The following is a 25,875-nucleotide window of genomic DNA, read 5'->3' as shown; positions in this document are numbered from 1 at the left end:
TGGCTGTGCACAATTATCAGAGCGTTATTGAGCGCACACACCGGACAGACACCGCGTGTGGAGAATTTGGCTGAATTTGAAAAGTTTAAAACTTAGTCTTTGCCTTAAATATGCGTTTTTACCATGACAGCATTAAGATAATAAAATATTACACCCAGGACATACACACTGTGTTCTATTCACACCACTAGTGCAACCAGTCAGTTGCCAATCAGCTAGTCGATGATTTATCATTCAGTGAGTAAATGGGTCTTATCAAGACTGCAAATACTTGTTTTATATTATAGTCTACATCAGATATATCACAACTCAAATGTTACTAAGTGTATTTACAATGAGAAAGATGGTAAGAAATCTCTATCAAAAATGGTCCAATGAGAGAACTATTTGTTTTCAGACAATAGGGGGTATAACTCTAATGATGTGATGGTATATGCCAGTGGTAGTCTGCATGAATCTAACTTCTGTTGGTGTAACTTTCCTTGTGTTGAACCGCGCGGCTCAGCCCTGCATATGCCCGGACTCGAACCTGCAAACAGCAGCACCTCGGATCAGAAGTGTACTATTAATCGAGCTAAAAGCCCAGGATGCTAAATCTCTTGCCATCACTACTCTTAAGGCGTTGGGAGTGAGATTTCGTTAGCTAGCTGGCATCGGTTACACAGGCACAACTCAACTCAACACCAACTCCATGTATCCCCAGTCGCTGGATACCTGGCTGAACTCATCAGTGACACCCTTGATTAATTACATACCACTGATCCAGATAATCAAGAGCAATACTCTTCATAAATCTGTAACCATGAGCTCTAGGTGAAAAGTAATGGTGTTGGCTCAACCCATATTTACTAATTGGTTTAAAGTGTATGGTCACGCATAACCATTTCCACGTTAAGTTACTTTATTTGTCCTTAAGGACATTTTTTCCTTTGCATTTTAACCCATCTGGAGGTACACACATTGTTCAATCTCTCCCCTATCCACATTTTCCCTACCAGTCAGGATTTGAACCTGCCATCCTTCAATCATGCCCAAATCCCTAATGAGTAGGCCAGAGATGCTCCATTTATCATACCCTTTGTTCTTTAATTACTAATTATATTGGCATATTTACCATTTATTGACAAAGTTTTGTCTGACTGGCACTTCATGACAAGAGGAAACATCTGGAAACAACTCTTTTCAGTTTTGGTATTGAGGGTGTCAAGACATGTCAGTAAAAGCTGGCATTCATCCTGAAAATTCCTTAACTTGACAAAGCCGCGATAACCTCATTTGACTGTTTGAATTCACACTACTAATGTGAGGTCCACTGTCTTAGATAAAGTGAGATTTACTGACCACAAAGTTTTAAATATGCTAAATTCTCCCTCCCCATTCCTTAATTTCCACTTAGCCTTTTGAGAAAATTTCCCCACATTTTTCCTAGACATCCAGGATATTGAAATACATACCCTCAGTCATTTTATAGCTGAGACCTGGTGAATGTAGACCCTTCCTTGTTTATATTATGTTTTACAACACGCAAATGACATCATTCAAGCATCATTTTCAATAGTCTAATTTATGTGTCACAGTAGAATTTTGTTAGTTCAGTTTAAACACTGAATTTCATTGAAAATAAAGTTTTATGAAAGGGATTTTGGCAGCAGCCTGCTCATCTTGAATAACACAAAATTAACGACAGAAACTAGTCAGAGATGTGTTATTATTAGCAGATCTCAAGGAAATGCTATATGCATTTTGTTTATTTGAAATATCTTTAATTTACTATGCTGCATCATGAAACGGCTGATTTCACTTTTAAAACATTTTAGTTTTGCACATTCAGCACGTCATAGGTCTAGTGGGAGGCCACACATTCAATTTTCAATTCAATTTCAATGAGTTAGTGTCTTAGCCTCCATCATAGTGTTCCATCCCCCATCCCTCGGGCTATGACAGTTTTACTAGATGCTCTTCCTATCAATTTAACAACATGTGCTCTAGAAACCATATTAAAACAATTAAGCACACTTGCTCAATGGCACACATAAATGACATTATTTCATTCTTGCTCATTTTGCCAGAGGAACATTTCCAGTCATACTGTCATGCTACAAACACTAACGCTCTCACTGAATGTTCAGGCAGCTCCAGTCCGTTGACAGCATTACTTCCAAATACCGCCTTTCGGGGGGAGGCGGCATCAGCCACCGGGAGAACTTAAATACTTCCCTGCGAAGGCACGTTTGCACTTATCATTCGACGTAGTTATGTTGTGTTGTGTAGTAGACTACATTGTTTCCAAACACGCGCAACATTATATCAGCGACACTGTGATTAGAGGTTAGGGATGTCACGTTGTTAACAGGTAGGAGAAAATCCTTCCCTCGTTGTATGCTGGGCAGAACGCAGTGTATTTCTCTATCCGCGGAGACCCAGACTGATTTGTTACCGTTATCAATTCACTTTTTGATACATGCCAACTTGTCTTACAAGACGTTCTCTTTATCGATTTAATGGACGTTTGACTGGTTTGTGATGCCCATTTACATCATCGACCGAAAATTTCCAGAGACACCTGGTAAGTCCGCGTATTACAGGCTACCCCGAATCAGTGTATCATTCGCCCGTTATTAATGACCGTGTTGTAGCATATGCCCATTGCAGGTAGGCTGTAGCAGATATGTTCGGTGTTAAAATTTCAGCCCGCCTGTAGGCTACATAGCCTAGGCTTCATCTATCGTGGGCTCGAGTGTTCAGTAATAAAATATGTAGGCAGTGTCAAAGCGCAACTGTTGTTTTCATTCACAATGCCATCAGTTCAAAATTGAACACCGTCAGGACTTGCTATAATAGATTGATGTTGTCTTTTTTAAAAATATTAAGTAGGCTAGTTGAACTTTTTACGAAAAAAACTGTAGTAAGAAAACTTTAGTTAGAAAACTGCTGCAGACCCCAGGTAGAAATTGATTCATATTTGAAAATGTATAGGCCTATGTCTCTGAGTATAATTGAAAGTAATCCTCAGTTTATGATTCGACATTTTTTTCAGGGGTCGAGAGATCTCATTGCCACTTACTGTAGTAATTCCTCATATGCATGATTGTCAAGGCAACAGCCATAGAAGCTACAAGTGTTTGACCAAATGTTGATCTGCAGTGCTGTTTGCTGTCCAGTGCATTATCCAGATGATAAGAATGTGCATGGGATGTGTCCACACTTGGATGAAGAGGCCAGTTATAGTGTCACTGAGAGGCCTTAGTAGGCCAGAGTTAGGTTATTGAGAAGTCTTTTGGTTGTCCTGACACGTAACCTCATAGAGTCTTGGAAGTATGTCAGGATAATGCTTTGTGGCTTTGTGATGCTATTGCCTCATTTCCACACATAGACGCACCACAGACACACATTCACACACACACACACACACACACACACACACACACACACACACACACACACACACACACACACACACATCCTAGTCAATCACACAATCCTAAAACCAGAACTGAAACAAAACATTATCAGAGGGTTCTGACTTTGAAAACAGTTTAAATATATTTTTCCCTGATCTGTATATAAATACAGTTTTATTATGTGTATTTTTGTGTCAGCATTGTTTTTACTCTTCATTGTAAAGATGAAAAGGTTGTTCATTTAGTGCTTCTTAGGGTGGCTCAAACTGGCTTGCAACTTTGTACTGGCTTTGCAGCATCACAGTGATTGTTTTGGGTTGTATTCATGGAACTTCTTTCATGCTTTTGTTTTTTGAAAAGAACAATGCAGTATTAACTGTCTGAGAGCTTTTAAGTATAGGTTTGTGTAGACATTTAGTTGCTATCCATAAACTTTCTCATTCTTTCGCTGAAAAATCAATACATTGCTGAGCTTAGTGAATCCTAACCATTTCAGGTCAGGTGCACTTTTCTTCCAATTAGCAGTGAAAATGGTGGAAAGGGGTGTTAATGAATGGCAGATGAGCATGAACTGGAAACACAAGTAATACGTCCTTTCCAAACTCTCAGAGTGTGGTTACTTACGCGTTGCGTTTGCTTGTGCGTGTGTGTGTGTGTGTGCGTATGTGTGTGTGACTGAGTTAGAGAAAGGGAGAGGAAGAGAGTGTGTGTGTGTGTGTGTGTGTGTGTTGGGGGGTATTCTGGCTCCCAGTGAGTGCGCTCACTGGGTGAGTTCAACTGCCAGCAGCTGTCAGTGCTGGGCTCTGTACAGCAGTTAACCAGTGATTTGGAGTCTCGGCTTGTGGGGTTCCTAGACCACTTACTGGAGGAAAACACCTCATCAGTGCTTGAATTTCAACTCCTGTCACCCCTCTGTTGAATAAATAGTGTATCAGAGTGAAAGACAAGGAGAGAGGTCAGAATTGTAACGCTATTACTGATGAACATAAACTTAACTCAGTGGGTATAAGAATGAAGGCGGATATGTATATAAGCACTGGTGTTACCATCACCCCTTTACTCAAGTGTTCCTGTAAGAATGTATTTCTTTTGTAAACACATTTGTTTTTGTAGGCTTATGTTAAATCTGCCTCTCTCTCTCTCTCTCTCTCTCTCTGTCTATGACAGCCAATCTGTTTAGCATAGTTTATCTTTAGAGTAAGCAATAGTCCTTTAAAATGGCTTGCATCAAGCAATTTACTGTCACAGATGTAACAATAATTAAAGGAAGAAGATGCAAGGCATAAAAAAAAAGGTTTGGTTCCTGTTGGTTGTCAGTTGAGGCCATGGGTCGGTAGGGATTTTTTTCCCCCCCTGTGGCAGTAAGGGACAGGTAGAAAATCAGTCCCTCCAGGATTTCACAAGGTTTTTTGAGACTGTTGCGACCTAAAATGCCTGGATGGAAGTTGCGGTGTTTTTAGCTGTTTCTTGTGGAGAAATTGTGGGAGGAAGTGAAAATTGCAAAAATAGTTGTGATTTTTATTTTATTTTTTAATTTAGGGCAATTAAGGTTAGTCAGACCAAAATCACACTGATAATCTTGATGCTTATTAAGAAAGGATAATCAAAGTTCAACAGTAAGGATTACAGAAAATCAAAGTAGGCCTACTTTATTTGTGAAAATGCTTTGACTGAGGTAATTCACAAAGCAGTATAGGCCTAACCTTTCGTAGAACTGTCCAAAAAAGACAGTCACCTAAAGAGATGGCATCATGTCATATGTTTCAATACATTCATATATTTTGTAATTTATATTAAGTTCAGATCTTTTTAATAATTCATAGTCTGTGGCCTGCATAATTACTAATAACCAAGTAAGTATCTAGTAATTTCATATTGATTTAAACTATTTGACTACACTTCTGTTTAATGTCATTACATTGGTGGTGTACATCCAATTGACTGCCTGCAACTTTAAGGACGTGAGAGTAGCCTAAATACATTTCTGAGTGGATTGGAAGGCTTGCATCTCACTGTCTTCGGCTACGAGTATAAATCACTTTTTGCATAGTGCATTACGATATGTGGATACAATTGGGAATGTCTTCTATGTCATTAGTTAAAATAAATGTAAAAAAAACCCAACTCGAATGAAATCATTCTTGGGTCATAGAAGAGGTAAATGTCTTGCAATTTTATTAATTTCTATGATTTTGGTAGCACTACTCAAACTAAGCCCACAAGCTAGCAAACATGGCATAAGCTAAAAGTACATATCCAGGTAAACGTTTGCCAATGGGTTGCATAGCCTACTCAAATGTCAGTAAATCAAGTAGGCCTTAATTAACTTACTTTCATAGCCTAGGTAGGTTAGCAACTCCAGGTTGAGAGATGCAAGTAAGCAGATCATTAACGTTAGCCTTCTATTGATTGTCATCAAAACTGCAGAGGAACGAACACGTTAGGGCAGTCTTTGGTGTCATATGCAGAAGGTGCAGAAGTGTGCCATCTGGCTCAATATTCTGCGCGAGGGACTGTTGTGGTAGGTGAAATTTCACGGTGAAACTACGATGATAGGTCAAATTTGCGAAAAAGTTGAGGTGTTTGGACAAAATTGCGAGTGCCTTGGTAAGTGACGAAAACAATCGTCTTCGTGAACAGCTGTGCATAGGCTACTTTGTAAAAGAGAGAATACGCTCATCCCTATACATAACGCAAGGGGTAATTAATGTAATTATAGTTCGCCTTTTATTTGTGGATTTATTTAATGTCGCCTAGACTATTTAGTGTTATTTCTTCCCCAAGCTCATAAAATAAATTTGGGTCGCACATAAATTGACAGGGTCGGTCGGAAACCGGAACCCAAGATTTTTTTTTTTATGCCCAATAAAAGTTATTCTATAGATAATATGCCCTCTGATATGTCCATACCTTTTAAGCACACACAACTACCTCTAACACACCACACATACAGTCCATAAGCAAAATTCTTGGAAGATCCAGTTCTAATAGTGTTGTATAACCTGGCCTCAGGTTAGAGGCTTGTAATTGGGTCCGTCTGTTTGTTTGGCTCTGTGTATGTGTGGTGCTTGTGTGTCCCCTCACTTAACATAAAAAGTACTGTTCCGATTCAGGCTACTAATCCTGATTGGGATTCATTGCCAGAATTATGTTTTCACTTTATTGTACGAGGATCTGCAGTTGCCTGACTGCTCTTGGTATTGAATGACTGGAGTAAGAGGAGGTTGAGGTGCCACAAACACTCACCTGGCTAATCAACAATCTTTGGAGTAGTTAATGCATGTTAATGCCTGAAGCATGACACATTCCAATGAGTTTTAGAAGTTTTAAAAGAACTTTTATTCAGAATCTTCACACAGACAAAGAAATTAAGCTTGGCTTAACCACACAGCAAAGGAGCAACAACATGTAAGCGTTTTATAGAGATTTTTAAGTGCTGCTTGTACTTTAATGCCCTTGGGAACCTTTTTTTATATTGAATGCAGATATACTCAGTGTCCTGCTTCCCCATGGGCCGAATGTTTTAAGTCAGTATTTAATTAATAGCGATTCTATAATCACAGGGCTCTTAAGATAATCTGAGTCTGTCTTCCCTGACCATGACCCAAACAGTCATCATTCTTCTCTCATCAAGGAAGAGTCTGAGCTAGTGCTGACCTCATCCCAGCGACAGCGCAGTAAGAGCGGAGACCCCCTCTAGGTGACAAACCACCACTTGCCGTATCTTGGAAGTTAAAATGAGGATGTCCATGTGAGTAAGAACAGATGGAGCAATTAAGCCACCTACGCACACGGCTCATGCCAAGTCATTCATTGAGCCAACCATGGATCACCAAAATGTGTTCTGTGTTAAAAGACACACACATACACACACACATCAGCCTTCATTCCAAGCAATTAGTCACCCTTTTGCATACATGTCTTAGACCCCAAACTGTGTTCCATCTTTTCAAAAAGTAGCTCTTTTAAATAAGGCATTTATGTGGATGGCTTTGAGAGTTTCTGACTAGACAGATTCCAATACATTAATATCCATAGCCATGTCTTGAGTATCTACACACTGCTTAAAAAACAAGTCCGACTGGACTGCCATGTTGCCAAAAGTCGGCCCCTCTCCTCTCAGTAGAATTTTTGAAACAGGCCTTTTACTCAAAGAGAGTTTGTAAGACTTTGTCCTCAGGTCGGGGTCTTCACATCTCAGCCAAAACTCAGCAAGACCTGTCCATCTGCAAAGCTGTGTCAGCACAACAGCTCCACAGTCAGTGTGTTTGAGTGTGTGTGTGTGAGTCGGAGCAAGCAGAACAGAGCCTGTATGCGTGTGTCACTGCTGATGCAAGGAGTAATAGCCTGTGGAGATTAGTTTAAAGCAAACAACAAGACTGCTTTTTTTTCCATATTTCTAATTTGTCTGAAAATTGTGAAGCAAGCCAACGTTATCATTAATGAAGGAAGACCAATCTCATCTTTAGAAACTAAAGATTGTTGTCTGTGTTCAGCAGTCTTTTCTCTCATTACTCTTACAAATCAGGATGTTTTCATAGGAAGCTAGATTAGAAAAAACATCCTCAAATTCATTTTTACTGTATATGGTCATGTGAAGGGGAGATAGCACACATGCCAACACACCTAAGCTATATGTTGTTCCGTGCCCTGGCTTAGAAGCTCTGAAAAAATATGAGAGCAGACTTTACAGCAATTATATCACCAAATAGTCAAATACCAAAGTGAGTGTGCTCGCTTGCTTTTATCAGTGCTGTGCCAGTAGTGCTGTTTGCTCGCAAGTTTTAGACAGACCTCCATAACGCCTTTGTAGATACTCACACTGCCTTTGTCTGCCTATTGTCTATTACAGGTGAATTGGGACAGGCATCACCTGACGGAGTGCTGATGATGGCTGACAACACCCCTAAGTCGATAAGAAAGCCTCGGTGGACATCACTGGAGATTGGCCTCATCACAATTGTATGTCTGCTGTTCATCATTGTCATAGCCCTAAGCATCCTGTTTGCCACACAAAGCAATGGTAAGTGAGAAACAACAACAGCAACAACAATAATAGCATATTGCTCTTTTGTCTGTGAGGGCCAGGGGCGCCCTCATGGACTCAACCCCTGCCAATCCTAAATGGCCATTCTTAGGTAATGACGTAAGGTGTGAGGTATGTGTTTTTCACACTTTTCAAAAGATAATTGTACTGAGGTTTAGGGAGGCGGTGTCTTGATACTGTAGGTTGTGCAAAGACAAAGTGAACATGGGTGTGTCTGTCATCTGTGTAAATAATCTGTTTTCAAGTTAAAAAGTGCAGCGTTAGTGGTCTGTGTAATGGGCTGTGTGACTGCTAAGGGTCCAAAGGTGTAATCCACCTGCCATTTCATGTGAATGCCACAATGGTGTAATGCCACTTCTTTGTTGATTTAAATTAAAGTGCCCAGTGGTTTACAAAACACCAAATATATTGTACCTTTTCTCTCAAAATGGTGTCTGGATTTTTCTCAGTAATTAGTGAACTGTAGCCATTGGAACACTGCTCTGTATGCATATGCGAAGGCCAGCCTGACTTCTAGCTCATCAGCATTTTCCCCCGAGTTAATTTTTGAACAGCTTTACCAAGCAGAATGCCAACAAGCAAAAATGTGGCACCTAGAAGAGCATGATTCTGGTGACACCTTACTCAGTTAAAATGAGCAAAAACATACACTACCCTAAGGTTAATAATTATAATTGTTTGATACATGTTATCATACACACAAAAGTAAATATTGTAAAGACGTTTCAGAATGTAAATACAAGTACACATACTGTTATAGAGAATCTGACAAAGTACTAAATGATTTGTGGTGATGTTTCAGCTTATGTTGTTATTCATTTGTCTTTTAGGCGGGATATGCACCACTGCAGATTGTACCCAGTCTGGTAAGATTTAGTCCTGTGTCTGAATTTTGATCTTGGAGTGTCTTGCACTGTCTTGTTAATGTTGATGTTGATGCTATGCTGTTCTGTGCTGTGCATGTAGTATATAGAGATGTAGATTTAGGATTTTGACATATTCCTACTTTCATGGAACTGTCATAGCCTTCTTAATTACTTTCTCGACCATACTATTCTAACTTCTATAGATAAATGTTCATAGTGCACTCTCTGTCCCATGCTTGTTTGCCCTCATTGCAGTTGTTTTTTGGATTCTCTGTCGGTACTTGCAGCTGCGCGCCTCATTGAGAACATGGACTCCAAAGTGGACCCTTGTGAAAACTTTTACGAGTACGCTTGTGGAGGCTGGCTGAAGAAGAACATCATCCCAGAGACCAGCTCAAGATACAGCACCTTTGACATCCTCCGACACGAGCTAGCTGTGGTGCTGAAAGGTAATTGAGCAGTCATGCAAATATTTGACATGTATCACTTCTGTAGCCCTGTCTGTCTGTGTATCTAACTGTTTGTCTGTGTGTGCAAAACTAGAATATTTCTTTTTTCACTCAACAAATCCGTAGTGATTTACAACCCCTGTTATGGGTTATTTTTCTGTTTGGCCTACTTCTGTCTTGAAGAAAAGAAGGCAGATCTACTGACCACCAAAAATAAAAGCCATTTTGGGGGACGGAGAACTTGGCAGCAGTAGGGTTGATGTGCTAGCACACCTCTGACCAGCCCCAGCACCTGAACGTTATTGCCCACAGTTGAAGCCTCTGGGAGTTGGGGTCAAGAAAGAGTAGCTTGTTAGCCACCAACCTGACATGCTGATTTACAGGGTAGGGTCCTGTTGCACCCCGGGGGGGAGGGATGGCTTTGAAAGGGTAACATGTGCCACGGGGTGTGGGATTGCTCCTTCAGCTTCAGGATGCAGGGGAAAGGAGAGTGCAGCTCCATGCAGGGCACACTGCCTGAGTTCATGTCAATGGGGGCCATGGGGCTGAGGGCTGGTGGAATGCTGCAATGTGTTAAGCTTTTCTTAGCCAAGTTATGGGCGCCGGGCCTATCAGTTTTGAACGTGAGAGAGCATTATATAAGCACAGGAATGCAAAGGGCAAGACCTCAACACTTTTGTCCCTTGTAATTCCTCATGCCAGCTGTTCTTCCTGTTGTCCTAAAGAACAACTGTGTTTGTTTTTTCTGTTCTTTGATTATCATTTGCACTTTCTCTCGCTCTCACACTCTGTCTGTCTCACTCAAGTTCAGGGTGTCCTTTGATAGAAAAACAAGTTGTAATTACAATTATTGCGAGAGACCCTTTTCTTCTGTTGTTAAAAAAAATATTGTTATTCAACCACACTTGATTATAAGGACAATTGATTAGAGGGCTTTTTTGAAATAATGATTTCTCAAAGTAAAATTGTACTCTAAGCCCCCTCTTCCTCGGTGATTGTTTCTTTTGACTAAACAAAAGATACAGCTGAGGTAACATTTAAGCTATGAAGACCCATTCTTAATTTGTAATGATTGTTTCATATTTTTCATCAGTTCAGAAAAGTAACACTAGTGTTTCTTGAGCGCTCTGGACATAACTTTACAAGTAAACACGTTACAACAGATAGCAAATTCTTATTGCTTTTTGACATAGAAACATTGCGTTAACACTAGGTAATTAACATGACGTTTTGGATGCCACAATGTTGCATAAATGTGACTTGTACAATAGTTGTCTTCTCCTCTTAGGGCTGGCACACTGTGCAAAAGTCTCTGTGTGCCTTTTAATTGCTGTTTCACAGTAAAAAGGGGTGGCGTGAGAAGCAGATATAGAGATAGATTTGATATTTTTGGCTCTATTTGCTGTTGTTCTAACAAGTTTCCAAACTTGTGGATAAGGAAGAATAGCTATTATATGGAAGGAATGTTGTGGTTGATCTCAGGGAAAGAGAGAGTGTGTGTGTGTGTCTGTGTGTGTGTGTGTGTGTGTGTGTGTGTGTGTGTGTGTGTGTGTGTGTGTGTGTGTGTGTGTGTGTGTGAGAGAGAGAGAGAGAGAGAGAGAGAAAGAGAGAGAGATACTGGGATAATATTAAGAATTTACCTTATACCTCACACTATTAGCTTTTGAAGGTGTGACAATGTTGCTGAATTTAGCAGATGGCATATTACAGTTCTTGAAAAGTACGGAACATTTCTCACTGTGTGATGGTTAGAGCACGGCATATTCCCTGCACTTGCGATTGAGGAGATTAGACATTACAGATATAGTTGTCAAGCAGGAAAAAGTGCTGGGATCAGGCAACTATCATCAGAAATACCATGATAGTCCCTTTCTTCTTCACCCCCAGTAAAAGGACACTTTCTCTCAATTTACTCACAGGAAGCTAGTGTACAGTAGTGTATATATGTATCTATAGTGTAATATCTGGATACTGATGACATTTAATATTGTTCAGGGGATATAAAAAAGCTAAATGACAGCAGGGGGCATAGGAAAGGTCAGTAGACCACCAGATAGGACGAGGTATGATTGGGTAGGTAGGGTGTAACACTGATGCACTAAAGCTTAGCCAGTTTTAGTGCCAGTTAAGAGTTAAGCTAACACTTAGACAAGAAACACAAACGAAATCTGTATCATTTGACAGATTTACCACATCTGTGTAAAGACATTTGAGACATTGTAAAGTGCAATCATGCAATTTAGAGTTTGACATTGAGACTCATCATTATAGTACATGAACACTATTCTCTTTGTTACTCTGTTGAATGATCGTCAGAGTGCAAAACATCATAAAAAAATGTCCTGAGACAAGTCACGTCTCTTATTTTCCTCACTCCTTCCTCTTCTGTGAAGAGCCCACTGAAGCCTGCAAAGAGGATGAGCACCCTTGCCAGATCAAATAGTAATATTAATGTGGAATGCCTAAAGTCGAATGCCAAGGGTATGATACGGTTTGAAAGGCTTTTCCATATGCATAGAGGAGATGCCGAGAGAAAGGTTTCCTGTTTGCGCTTTAGAAAAAGAGAAACCCAGAGTCCAGGGTCGTACGAGGCCACCACATGTGGACAACACGTTTGTGTATCACGTTACCCCAGCAGTGAAGATGCTGGACCTGAAAACAGAGTGTGTCAAAGAAGCTGCCGAGAAACGGATTTATTCCCAGTGGGAGTAGGCTGATCATCTGAATGATTCAGTGCCCTCATTCATTTGCTGCTTGAATGAATCCTTTAACACTAAAAGAAGAATCTGCTTTCAAGTTCATTCGCCACCTCCATCCATTTTTACTAGATAGGTGGAAGAGCGGCGCTGACTGTCCGAGTCAAATGGTTCTTGTCTCACTGACATCAGGTGTTTTTGGGATCTCCTGACAGAATGTTAGTTGCTCACCTGGCTTCTTGGGGATGCGGCCTGTCACAACGCCAGCTTGAAGTCTTTGTTGGCTGAGTGCTGTGGTGTTTATCCAGACGTGACTTAGTTTTTTACGGCATGGTAGATACACTTTCTCAGAGTGTTTCACTGCCTGTACTGCTCTGCCTGTCCTCCACATTGTCCAGTCCAGTCCAGAATCATAACACATGTTTGGATAAGATGCCAAGCTTTTAAGCTAGCCTCACTGTATCATTGTGTCCATAATCTAGTGTTTTATAACAAACAGAACACACAAGTGTGGATATCTAACCACAACAACCTCACATGTGTGGCGCCTGAGATAGCAGCCATGGCAGTTGGGTAATGTCTGGGTAGGAAAGAAAAGTCACTGGTGTTACACAGAGCAGATATCAGTGGCAAATAGAGAATGGAGAAAGAAAATATGGCTGCCCTCTTGGTTGGTACTGTACGCCTGTCCCTTGGTTAAAGGCTTTTGTGGTAGTTGGGGTATGGTTGACCAGAAGCAGATGACCACTGAGGTGGGAGAGGTCCTGAGTATTTTCATGGTTGTGTCCTGGTCAGAGCCATATTTGGATTGAGAAATTCATGAATATCTGTCAGGGCAATCTCTCTGTGTATCTAACTGGATTGAGAAATTCATGAATATCTGTCAGGGCAATATCTCTGTGTATTTAACTGTACAAAATACTTTGGGCACATCATCACTGACAAGATGGAAGATGATGCTGATATGTATAGGCTGAGATGAATGTTGTATGTCCAAGCAAACATGTTAGTCCGGAAATTCCATCACTGTTCTGATGATATGAAAGTGAGCTTGTTCCATTGCATACTGCCCTATGTATGCAGCCCCATTATGGGTCAGCTACAAAGAGGAGACCCTGCGCAAACTTCAGGTAGCATATAATGACTGCCTGAGGATACTGCTGAAAAAGCCCAGGAGTAGCAGTGCAAGTAAGCTCTTTTGTGACTCAGGGCTAAGCACTTTACAGGCTCTCTTGAGGAACCTAATGTTTAAGTTCATGTCCCGACTTGATGAGTCTCAAAACTGTATTATAATGATGTTCACAAACCCCAGGTGCAGCTCGGTCAGATATCAATCATATTTGTGGAAACATTGGTATGGGTGCCTGTTAAGACTCATGAATCAGAATATGTTTGTATGTCTATATGTATCTATGTTTTTATGTTTTTTTAAAAATGTTTTCATGCTGTTTGTCTTGCGGTTGGGTCTAGAGCCTGTAATACAAAGTGACTTTCAAAAATGAAGATCGAATTATTGAATATTAAGTATCTCTAGAAAAGAAACAATTGTAGGTAGAGACAAACTGCTTCAGAAACATTAGCCAACCCAAAACAAATGGAAATCAATGGAACTCTTCTTTCAACTGTGAGTCTCACACTGAGATGCCCATATGCTTCCATGCTGTAGAAGCAGAAGCCTTCCCTTCCCTCTCTGGCTGCTACGCTGGTTGATTTGCCAATTTGACCATGGTGTTCTGTTATTAGAGCAAGTGAAGTGTGGCCCACATGGAAGCACATGGCAAAGCAACTGTTTATAATTCATCTGATTTGTACCGGTAATAGTCATTGTCTTAACATACTATGCTTTGAGTTGACTAGAATTTTGTGTACCACTACACACACACACACACACACACACACACACACACACACACACACACACACACACACACATAATCAAGCTTTATACTTAAACTCGAACATAACTTTGCACAGATTCACTGTCCATGTTGCATTGTATGTGTTCAATTATAATCGTAGAAAGGGGGAGATTCTGCTGCAGCCTACATTATGGTTTCCCACCCCTACATAATTTCTCTCAGACTTGCTACACTGTCTCTTTTTACAAATGTGTTATGACTCTGTGACATCATAGTTGACAGCTTTTATGGCAGAACATTTTTGGGTACACATGTCATTTGTCATGAAGGGTATATAGATGTCATGTGGCTGCCATTAAGTGTTTGCAAATGTTTTACAATATTTGTGAAGCTTAAAATGTGTCTGAATACATGATTTGCACTTGACTGTGCTCTCCAGTTTGTCCTTTGTCAGGCTTTGTCAGGCAATACCAAAAAAATTTACTTTTTTATGAAGGATGATTGTAAAAAATTTGTAAACAATTGTATTCGGTTATGCTGCCTATTAGTGTTGTCCATCAGTGTCCAGTATGTAATAAAGAATGTGTGTGTGTGTGTGTGTGAGAGAGAGAGAGAGAGAGAGAGAGAGAGAGAGTCAGTGTGAGAGAGAGAGAGAGATTCTTGCCTTGCTTTCACCAGGTGGTCGATAATCCAATCACACACACAAGATGTGTGCCCTTTTACAGGAAGCCCTCTCACTCTGTCTCTGCCCCCAATTAAAACTAAATAAGAGCGTAAATACTGCTTTCCAGGACCATGAATGGAAAGGCTCACTATTTGTGTGTTGAGTTTGTGTGTGTGTGTGTGTGTGTGTGTGTGAGAGAGAGATAGAGAGAGAATGGGTGTATGTTTCAAGACAGCAAGAATGGTGCATTATAGTGAGACTCAAAGATTTTGAGAAGACAGCACAGCATGCAAGGTTGGATGAAAGCAAAAGATCTCTTTATTTGCGACATGTGATGTAAACTCATGTTCTGTCTCTAGAATGTGACATTTGCATGCAGTATCACCTTATGACAATTGCATTTAATCCCATTAAATTTACAAGGTTTTGTGACAGATGAGCGAATTTTAAGGCAAAATTACTGAATCATCTTTACTGTTTTTATTTCTTCTTGATTTATCCTCAGATAGACCAACATGCACATAGTCATGAAAAGACAAGTTCAGTTTGTACAAGTCTGTTGTTCCTTCAACCACCTCTCAGATTGCAGTATTGTGTGAAATAACTGGCAATTACCTTCAGCTGATGACACTGAAAAGATGACCAAAGGTGGAGGATTTCATCCCTCAGTTGCACTCATCATAGGCAAAGTTCATAATGAGTGAATGTGTTTATTGTGTTTGCATAATGTTCAGCTTTGCCGGTTACAACAGATTGTAATACACCATTCACACATCATCCCTGTAATGGATCAGAAACAATTATACAATTTGAGGGTTGTAAACAATATTCCACCAGACACAGTTATTAGCATGTTATGTCACACAGTTCTTTCTTATGTAAATGTTGATAAAACATTACACCAGATTGTTGTGCATCAGAACTGTGCATCATAGTGATTTATACCATCAGAAATGCCATAATGAATAGTTTGCCAAAATGGTTTGAAATGATTATGAAATTACATGTTCTTTCTCTTGTCTCAATGCAGGAGTACTAGAAAGACAAGACACTAGCAACAGCAGTAATGCCTTGACCAAAGCCAGAGTGCTCTACAAGTCCTGCAACAATGAAAGTAAGTACCGGTAGCTGGTATTGTTTTATACACATGTCTATGATCCAGAAATGATATCTAAGATGAGTCAATACTGTACATGTAGACCATGTTGGTTTTCAGTACTGAACACACATCTTTACATGGTCTTACTTGGGGTTTTGCTTTACCATGTACTTGTCTTGGACTTCAGCCCTGTATGTAGCTATGCATTTCAGCCATGTGTTATGGAGTCATACAAACTCATTTGAACATAAAATTGTGAGCTATTATCTTGCCAAATTCATTAGCTATTTTTAGACAAGGGAAAACTCAATGGGAAAGATTTTGCATCTCCTCTGCCTGCACTGCATTTTTCTGACAGGTCTCATTGAACAACGAGGAGGGTCACCTTTACTGTCAGTGCTGCCAGATGTCCTCGAGTGGCCAATAGCAACAGACCATTGGGACGCCAAATATGGTATCCGGGATGTGTCACTTGTTAAATGTGTGTTAGTAGTTGCCATGTTTCTCACTACGGAGGAATTTTAATGTTTTCCCCTCCTCTTCAGGAACTCAATGGAGGGCAGAAGACATCATAGCCAAACTCAATGAGAAATATTTGAAACCAGTCCTTATTTATTTTTTTGTCAGCACTGATGACAGGGACTCCAATTCTCACATCATTCATGTAGGTATTCCATGCATATCAGAGAGCATGTAGGTATTCCATGCATATCAGAGAGCATTCACGCCATTACTTCTCTCTTTTCTCTTCTCTCTTTTCCTGTATGTCTTTTTCATTCAGGACAAGACAGACAAACAACACACACACACACACACACACACACACACACACACACACACACACACACACACACACACACACACATACACATACACAGATAGAGAGGGGAAATCTATTTAGACAGACCCTGTGGAAACGTTTCAACCAAGAAAAATAATCATAAAATAAGGTTGGTTTTCCAGATAGGGCGTAACTGCAGCTTCAGTGTACTTTAACTCAATCCTTGTGCTCACTGATGCTTGTTGTGATCGGGTCTTTTGGATCTTGTATAATATGTCACCTTTTTACACTGAACGGATGATTGTGTGGTTTTATTTCATGTGCCAGATTGATCAGCCAAGTTTAGGCCTCCAGTCCAGGGACTACTATGTGTGTGCAGGACCATATAAAGAGGTATGTCTGCAACATTGCAAATGCACATAACGACACAAAAGTGAAATGAAACTGGTATGCCCATATGGCATGCGTTATTATTACATGCATGCTCACAATAACCTATTAACCAATTGTACAGATTTAGAAAAGCTCTAATCACATAAGCAGTCGGGCATTTCTCCTCTGCCAACCTCAGCTTGTTGCTCAATCTGATTCAGTATAAGCAGTGTTAGGTTTGCTCATTAGGAGCAGGATAACCATGCACATGTCTAAGGCTCCCAGCTGTGACGAGAGATAGAGATAACAGCCCACTCAGCAGCCTTATGCTCCTCTGTCCATGTCCACGAGAGGCCAGTTCTGTCCAGCTCATCAGCCTTTGCTCAGCACCCCCCTCTCCCCGGTCCCATTTTAGTAATCCAACCCCCAAATGTGATGCTATGTTTAGTAAAACAAAACAAAACCTACTTTTCTAAATGTTCACAAGGATATTATCTAGGTCTGCTGTTCGGAAAAAAAAACACAAACCAGATGGAAGTATTTCCAGTCCAGCCTCACATAGTTTAAATAGGGTATGAGAGCAACACATAAATATTCAGAGATGGGCTCTCTGCTGTCTCCAGGGGATGCTTTAGTGGGAGGGGGGGGGATTAATGTACCACCTAGTGGGCCACTAAAACTGTTACCTCAACATCTCAGGAGGCCCTCTGGACGCTGTGCTACATTATTTAACATGCAAGCTGTCAATCCATGAATATGTTTTAGAAATATCAAGATGGTAACAACTGTACATCTCTTTTTCCAGGTGTGCGATGCCTATGAGACCTTCATGTTTGATGTGGCCAAACTTATGCGCTCAGACAGAGGTCTAGAGATAAATGAAACTGCCATCAGAGAGGAAGTCAACCTTATAATGCAGCTAGAACAAGATATGGCTAATGTAAGCACCCTGGTCTTATTTGTGTTTTTTTGTGTGTGAGTGTGTGAGCTTTCTGCTTTTACAACAGTTTTCTCCTGCTTCCCAGGCAACAGATACATCAGAGGAGAGAAATAACCCTACACTTATTTACAACAAGATGCATCTTGGGGCCATGAATGTCAACTTCACCTTGGAATTTGAAAGTGGTGTAAGTAGCACACCTTTTTGTGTTATGCTCTCAAATATGAAGTGAAAACATGTTATACACATTTAAATATGCCATGTCCTCTCGCCAGGTGTTTAATTGGACACACTTCATCAACAAAATCATGGAGACAGTAAACCTCACTGTGACAGATGCTGAAGACATTGTTGTGTATGCACCAAACTACCTCAGAAAACTCAATGCCATTATTAATAAGTACTCTACCAGGTAAGTCATAGGGGACTGCTACAACAACACAGTATTGGGGAATGACACATTCCATGACAAACATACCTATAAAATGTGTTTTCTTTGTATATCTCTCAAAATCTTTATCTGACTGACTACACACTTGACGGATGGTAAATGTGAAGTTGTTTTGGATGTGAAATGTGGAAGATATTGTTACACGTCGACATTTAGCGAATCTTGACCTCAACAATATGACAATCGCCTGCGGCTGTGATATGCCTAAAGGCACAGAAATGTTTAGCAGACCTTGACCTCAACAATGTGATGACCATATAATGCAGTCTGCCTGTAGCACATTTTAAACGAGCACTCAGCACTGCACTAGTATGATAAAATTCCCGTTTTGCCCCTTAGACAAATCCAGAACTACATGGTTTGGCGTTTTGTGATGAGCATGGTCGGGGGGCTCAGTAAGTCATACAGAGACACCCGCAAGCCACTTCAGAAGGTGAGCCGCCAGACACAACAATAACATCAAATAAGCTGTGGATATTGAAAATGGCTCCCTTCTGATTTTGGTTTTCTTTTTCACCATTTCCACTACTGTTCTTTGCCTCGCGGTCATTTATGTCCAGCCATTCATTTGTTGGAACTAAAAATAAGAGGAGACTGATAACTGATAAGCGCCTGGTTAGCACACTAATGACACTGTCAGTGAGCACACTGTCCTTTGGACTACTCCGGCAGGCCATCTATGGGACCACATCTGAAGCCGCCATCTGGCAGCAGTGTGCCAATTATGTCAACACCCACATGGACTACGCAGTGGGCAGACTGTACGTGGAAGAGGCTTTCTCAAAAGATAGCAAAAGCATGGTAAGCTGAGCTTGGCTGTCATGTGTGCTGATTTATGTGAATGTGTTTGTGTGTGTGTGTGTGTGTGTGTGTGTGTGTGTGTGTGTGTGTGTGTGTGTGTGTGTGTTTGTGTGTGTGTGTGTGTGTGTGTGTGTGTGTGTGTGTGTGTGTGTGTTTGGGGGTGTGTGTGTGTGTGTGTTTGGGTGTGTGTGTGTGTGTGTGTGTGTGTGTGTGTGTGTGTGTTTGTGTGTGTGTGTGTATGTATGTGTGTGTGTTTGTGTGTGTGTGTGTGTGTGTGTGTGTGTGTGTGTGTGTGTGTGTGTGTGTGTGTGTTTGGGTGTGTGTGTGTGTGTGTGTGTGTGTTTGGGTGTGTGTGTGTGTGCATTAGGGCTGCATGTGTATGGCATCTGTCATTACAGAGCTATTGCTCATTTTGCACAGGCTGACTGTTCCTTTATGTGGCTTCAATCTCTCTCTCTCTCTCTCTCTCTCTCTCTCTCTCTCTCTCTCTCTCACACTGTAATGTACATAGCAATGGGTTGTCCAAAATATTATGCATTTTAAACCATATGTGTATAAGTGCGTGTGTGTGTGTGCTTGTCTGGGTGTTTTGTTATTGTTTCTCTGAACTCTCTCTGGCCTCTATTCAGAGTGCGTTCCACTGATTGATGTCACATGGAGCACATTTGAACTGTACACATGCTGTACAGTTGGCCTATCATCTCTCTCATGCACAAGGCTATTTTGAGGCTGTGATCACAGGCAGGGAAAAGTCTCAATCGGCGTACTAGATTTAAACATCCATTCATTTACTGCAAATCCCAATGTCCTTACCATTCATACAGACACCAGATATTTATAAGAATTGGTGGTGAGGTCAATCTGAAATTAGTTCTCTATCTAAAACAGTTTTTAATGTATTACTACAGTCAAATATACATATTATAAGATGTAAAGATCTGGCCTGTGAGAGTCTTTTTTTGTGTCTCAGATGGATGAGCTGATTGCTGAGATACGAGACGTTTTCATCAGTAATCTCAATGATCTCCCATGGATGGACTCCGAGACCAAAAAGGAGGCTGCTAAAAAGGTGAGAGATTATGTTACCCGACAGGACTTCTGAAGTTAATCTAACACATGGTTTATTATTTGTCTTCTGAGAGGAGATGTTGACTCTGCGTTGGGCTCCCTTTACCCTGCTCTATCAGCTCACCTCTCTGTGCTCCTCCTGCAGGCCCTGGCCATAAGCGAGAAGATTGGCTACTCAGAAAACATCATGGATGACAACTACCTTAATAAGGAATATGAAGGTGTAAGTGGCCCGCTGTGCTCAGAAGCTCATTTGAGGTTAATTGCTCAAACTGCACGATTCAAAGTATGTATTGCTCTTTGATCTGATTTATAGATTGGGGTCATATCTTCTCTTTTAACTCAAATGAGGATATTAGGCATAGTTAGGGCCTCTAGTTTTAGGCATCAGTAAAAAGATCAGTGACATTTGAGAGTGTTTCCTGAATCTCTAGCCTTTGCTTTGAACAGTTAAACTACAGTGCAGATGAATACTTTGAGAACACGCTGAAGACATCCCAGATGACTCAGAAGAAGCGGCTGAAGAAGCTCCGGGTAAAAGTGAACAAAGACGAGTAAGGTCCCTCATTATCAGACAAACTCATCCACTCACACAGCACATGCACAGGACACATCTACATGGATGCACTCAGTGAGTGGTGTTCTACTGTATATCTATATATCTTGTTGGCTTGCTTTTCCACTTGTCTGAAGTAAAGTCAGAGTAACTTCAATTAGGCGTAAGTACGTAATGGAATGCAATGCAATGTATTGTAATGTAATAGCTATAGTTATATTTGTATTGAATGTGCATTGTCCTATGTCTTTTCCCATGAAGGTGGATTACAGGGCCAGCTGTTGTGAATGCCTTTTATTCAGCAAGCAGAAACCAAATAGGTAACAGAATAATATATCACCTAGTTTGTCTGTACGGAAAATGTGCTGTTGCTACCTCTTGAAATAAAATGATCATTCCCTAGATACAATGTTTATTTCTGACAAAGACCATAGGTTTACTAGAGAATATAGCATGTTTTACTATTGCCTCCTGTATGCTTAATGTATTGTGTTTATATAGTTCTGCTAGTTGGTTCAGTGAATGTATCTGGTGTCAGTTAAACCCACATAATACAGTATAGTAGATTATATAGCTACATTATCCTATGTCTATAAAGTGTTTGAGGAAAAGTGATCTTAATACAGTGAGATGTTTGAAAACAATAGTAAAAATAAGGTTGAAGATGTTATCATATTTTTAATTCTCTGAATTGAAGAAGTCAGGTAGCTTTTGAGGAGTAACATCTGCTCCCTGATACCTTCCCTTTTAAAGTGTTTCCTGCAGCTATCCTGCAGCCTCCCTTCTTTGGCAAAGGTCAAGCCCGCTCCTTAAATTATGGAGGAATTGGAATGGTGATTGGGCACGAGATCACACATGGCTTTGATGATAGTGGTAAGAGGCTCAACTACAGCCTGTTAATCCACAGGATCTCATTATTTCTTTACCAAGCTCAACAAATACAGCAGCCTACATGGTCCAGAGTGTCTCAGTCAGCTCAGCCAGCTCATATCTACTAATCATAAAAAGTTAATAAGGCAGATGAAAGGCAAATAAAGCACAAGCATTATTTCATAAAATGAAAATGAGTTATACATACATGCATACATACATACATACATACATACATACATACATACATACATACATACTGTACATACAAACATACATACAGAATGTTAATACTTTTCTTTCTTCCTTTCTCTCTTTCTTTCAGGAAGGAATTATGATAAAAATGGGGACATGACAGACTGGTGGAGTCCTTCTTCCTCTCAAAAGTTTCAGGAGCTTTCACAATGCATTGTGGACCAGTATGGCCGCTACTCCTGGGATTTGGCAAATGGACAAAACGTATGTAATGCTACCCTACATCTACACCAGTGAGGTGCACAGAGCCTCCTCATAGACAGAACAAGACCAGTTTTCTGTCCTAGAGCTCTCTACTCAGGCACTTCTTTTACTAGAACTAGAGCTCTCTACTCAGGCACTATTACTAGAACTACAGCTCTCTACTCAGGCACTTCTATCACTAGAACTAGAGCTCTCTACTCAGGCACTATCACTAGAACTAGAGCTCTCTACTCAGGCACTATCACTAGAACTAGAGCTCTCTACTCAGGTACTATCACTAGAACTAGAGCTCTCTACTCAGGCACTAATACTAGAACTAGAGCAAGCAATGATATCTGGTCAGGTCAGGTCAGGTCTGGTCAGGTCTGGTCTGGTCTGGTCTGGTCTGGTCTGGCCAGTTCAGTTCAGGTCAGGTCAGGTCTGGTCAGGTCAGGTCTGGTCTGGTCTGGTCTGGTCTGGTCAGTTCAGGTCAGGTCAGGTCAGGTCAGGTCTGGTCAGGTCAGGTCAGGTCTGGTCAGGTCTGGTCAGGTCAGGTCAGGTCAGGTCTGGTCAGGTCAGGTCAGGTCAGGTCAGGTCAGGTCAGGTCAGGTCTGGTCAGGTCAGGTCTGGTCAGGTCAGGTCAGGTCAGGTCAGGTCTGGTCAGGTCAGGTCTGGTCAGGTCAGGTCAGGTCAGGTCTGGTCAGGTCAGGTCAGGTCAGGTCTGGTCAGGTCTGGTCTGAAACTTTGTCTTTCTATTTCTTTCCTCTGCCCACCTTTCCCGCACTACTTACTTATTTTCTTCCTGTGCATCTGCGTCTGTGTGTGTGTGTGTGTGTGTGTGTGTGTGTGTGTGTGTGTGTGTGTGTGTGTGTGTGTGTGTGTGTGTGCGTGTTTGTGCGTGTTTGTGTGTGTGTCTGTCTGTCTGTCTGTGGGTGTTTTAGCTCAATGGGAATCTTACCTTGGGAGAGAACATTGCAGATAATGGGGGGATCCGTCAAGCCTATCAGGTGAGAAAAGAACATCTTTCTAACTCTGACTCAGACACTCAGACATTTCTATACCAATTATCTTTTTTCTTTATCTAGATATTTTTTCACAGCCATAAGCCCAATGCATTTGTTTTGTGCTAGGTGAATGGACTTTCTATATTGACTCCAGACAAAGCAGCTTTTTGGGCCTTTGCTGGGAAGATTTGGCCAGTAAAATTTTGCGATGACACATAAAAGACCCTCATTCTGACCCACAGTGGGGAAATGCCAGAGATACTTAAACAAGAAGGATTTGGACAAGACACTCTAATTACAGGGCAGCAAAAGACAGGGGCAATTGGGACCAATTTTATTGCTGGTGAAACCACCCCAAGGCTTTGCCCATCGTCAGCATCTTCCTCATGGAATTGGATCCATTTAGTGGTTCCAACCTTGGTTTCCTAAGTCTGTAATGAGGCCCAGATTGTCCTGTCAGACAAAGAATCATAAAACAACATTCTTTAACCCAGAAAGCAGGGAAACAATCAGTGTACTCACTGTATGTATGTGTTTATTCAGCTTGTTGAAATGACTGGTTGAGAACTGTTCCTCCAGGCTTATCAGAACTATGTGAAGAAACACGGAACTGAAAAGCCTCTCCCAGGTATTGACCTCAACCATGAGCAACTTTTCTTCCTCAACTTTGCACAGGTGAGATCTGGTTAGGAAATTTGTGCTTATCTATTAGCTTTGAAATATTAACTTAAAATCACCTTTGAAATTCCCTTATTAGGTGTGGTGTGGCACTCACAGACCTGAACATGCAGCCAACTCGATCAAAACAGATGACCACAGTCCAGGGGAGTTCAGGTATAACTGCTGCCTAAAAGCTAATTTATTAAAGAGTAACCTACAGTTAAACTGAAGAGATATTCAACTGAGATGTTTGTCTATTTTGTGATTTGTGATTTATTTCCTCCCCACTCAGAGTTATGGGGTCACTGCAGAACTTTCCAGAATTTGCCAGAGCTTTTAACTGTAAGAAGAATAATGCCATGGTGCCTCAGACTACATGTCGAGTATGGTAATACACTCTGAAGAGACAGAGCAAGAGGACAAAGATCTCTCCACTTCACACTAGACCAATAAGGCTTGAATGGGAAGGTCCCATTCTCCACAGGGTAGGCTAGGGCTCCCCAGCCGACCTCTGTTATGCTAACAGTACAGAGGCATGTGCCTGTGTTATAGTCTGCCTTCACTGACTTTATTGAAATTATTTAAGTCTACTTGATGAAATTGTATCCAGTCGTGTGTTTTTGCTGTTGATATTTTTGAAGATGATAGTAATGTGATTTTATTTTTTTAAATTGTCAATCAAGCTTTATTTGATGGCAGTATGTTGTCAAGCTGTGATGGGGATTTTCAGTAGCAAACATGTCATACCACAAGCACAAAAAGCAGATCACTTCAGCTGGAATCAATGAGTCAATTATTGGATTCATATACATGTTTATCATGTTTTTAATCCCAAGAATGTATGATTATAAGAGTATATATATAGATATAGATATATATATATATTTCAGTGAACTATAGATACATATGCCTGTGTAAATACCATGTGTATACAATAGATACAAATGCCTGTGTTTCCAAAAATGCTTTTAAAGAAGCGCCTTTTGATTTACATAAATGTCAGAAATTTGACAAATATATAATAATATGAAAAACCAAGGGCCAGTGAGTACACAGTAATTAGTGTTGTGTACCACGGTGCTCATTTCTTTTCCAATTAGTAATATCCACCTCTTGAAGCACTGGCCCAATATAATGGGAAAGAACAGAGAAAGTCTAATATTTAAGTGGCAGTAATACAGTTGACAATCATACGAAATATTGTTGTAGTTCTTGTTTTTACATTTCTGTATTGTCTGCTTTCATTCAACTTGTTGTTATACCCATACTGTTCATTCTGCCCTTTTTTCTTCTGTGTGTGTGTGTGTGTGTGGTGTCTGTCTGTGTGTGTGTGTGTGTGTGTGTGTGATTCATATGCCAGTGTAGAACACAGTCTCCAGCCTTTTTTCTAATCAGTAAACATTGTGTTGGTTCTTTTCTATGTCATACTCCAAAAAGTGTGTGTGCGTGTGTGTGTGTGTGTGTGTGTGTGTGTGTCGCGCGCGTGTGTGTGTGTGTGTGTGTGTCCTGCCCTTGATTTACTTCATGACCACTGCAGCCCTCCTTCCAAACTCATCTCAATCTGTATGAGGACAGACAAATATACCTCAGATGCCTATATTTGAACACTTTATAATGAACATCCTCAAAAAAATAAATCTTGTTTTAATAGTAAATCAATCGTCTATCTTCTCCTGTCTCCCTTACTGTGTCCTTTTCACTTTGTTGTGAGTTGTGACAGCCCCAAGAGTTCTACCTCACTTGAAAGGCATGGGTGGACAAACATAAGGTCCAGCAAACAGGAGGCCACTTCAGGTTTGCTTTGGCAAAGGAACAAGCCCTGTGAGAGTGCATCACTACACTCTATTATATAG

The 25,875-nt window shown here is 40.7% G+C and overlaps 1 protein-coding gene across 4 annotated transcripts; it reads left to right on the top strand.

Annotated features, from left to right (window-relative positions):
• Positions 1-2,182: 2,182 nt before the first annotated feature.
• On the top strand, positions 2,183-25,686 carry LOC125308810 (neprilysin-like). Of its 4 annotated transcripts, XM_048265415.1 has the most exons (24): positions 2,183-2,353; positions 2,558-2,566; positions 8,254-8,424; positions 9,279-9,314; positions 9,602-9,763; positions 16,013-16,096; positions 16,440-16,535; positions 16,627-16,745; positions 17,190-17,255; positions 18,040-18,174; positions 18,260-18,361; positions 18,450-18,586; positions 18,965-19,058; positions 19,298-19,426; positions 20,397-20,495; positions 20,640-20,717; positions 20,945-21,048; positions 21,312-21,370; positions 21,804-21,923; positions 22,246-22,379; positions 23,300-23,365; positions 23,942-24,037; positions 24,120-24,196; positions 24,315-25,686. In XM_048265415.1, exons 3-24 carry the CDS (start codon positions 8,289-8,291, stop codon positions 24,412-24,414), a joined length of 2,229 nt encoding a protein of 742 aa, XP_048121372.1. In that variant the 5' UTR covers positions 2,183-2,353; positions 2,558-2,566; positions 8,254-8,288; the 3' UTR covers positions 24,415-25,686. The 4 variants fall into 4 exon arrangements, with proteins under 4 accessions (XP_048121372.1, XP_048121371.1, XP_048121373.1 ...); XM_048265414.1 differs by having other exon boundaries at positions 2,183-2,566; XM_048265416.1 differs by lacking the exons at positions 2,183-2,353; positions 2,558-2,566 and having other exon boundaries at positions 8,259-8,424; positions 9,570-9,763.
• Positions 25,687-25,875: the final 189 nt, after the last annotated feature.

This window comes from Alosa alosa, chromosome 15, assembly GCF_017589495.1.
Source record: "Alosa alosa isolate M-15738 ecotype Scorff River chromosome 15, AALO_Geno_1.1, whole genome shotgun sequence".
In the NCBI taxonomy this organism is placed as follows: domain Eukaryota; kingdom Metazoa; phylum Chordata; class Actinopteri; order Clupeiformes; family Clupeidae; genus Alosa; species Alosa alosa.
The sequence above is the reverse complement of the archived record's forward strand: the minus strand, read 5'-3'. Positions and strand labels throughout refer to the sequence as shown.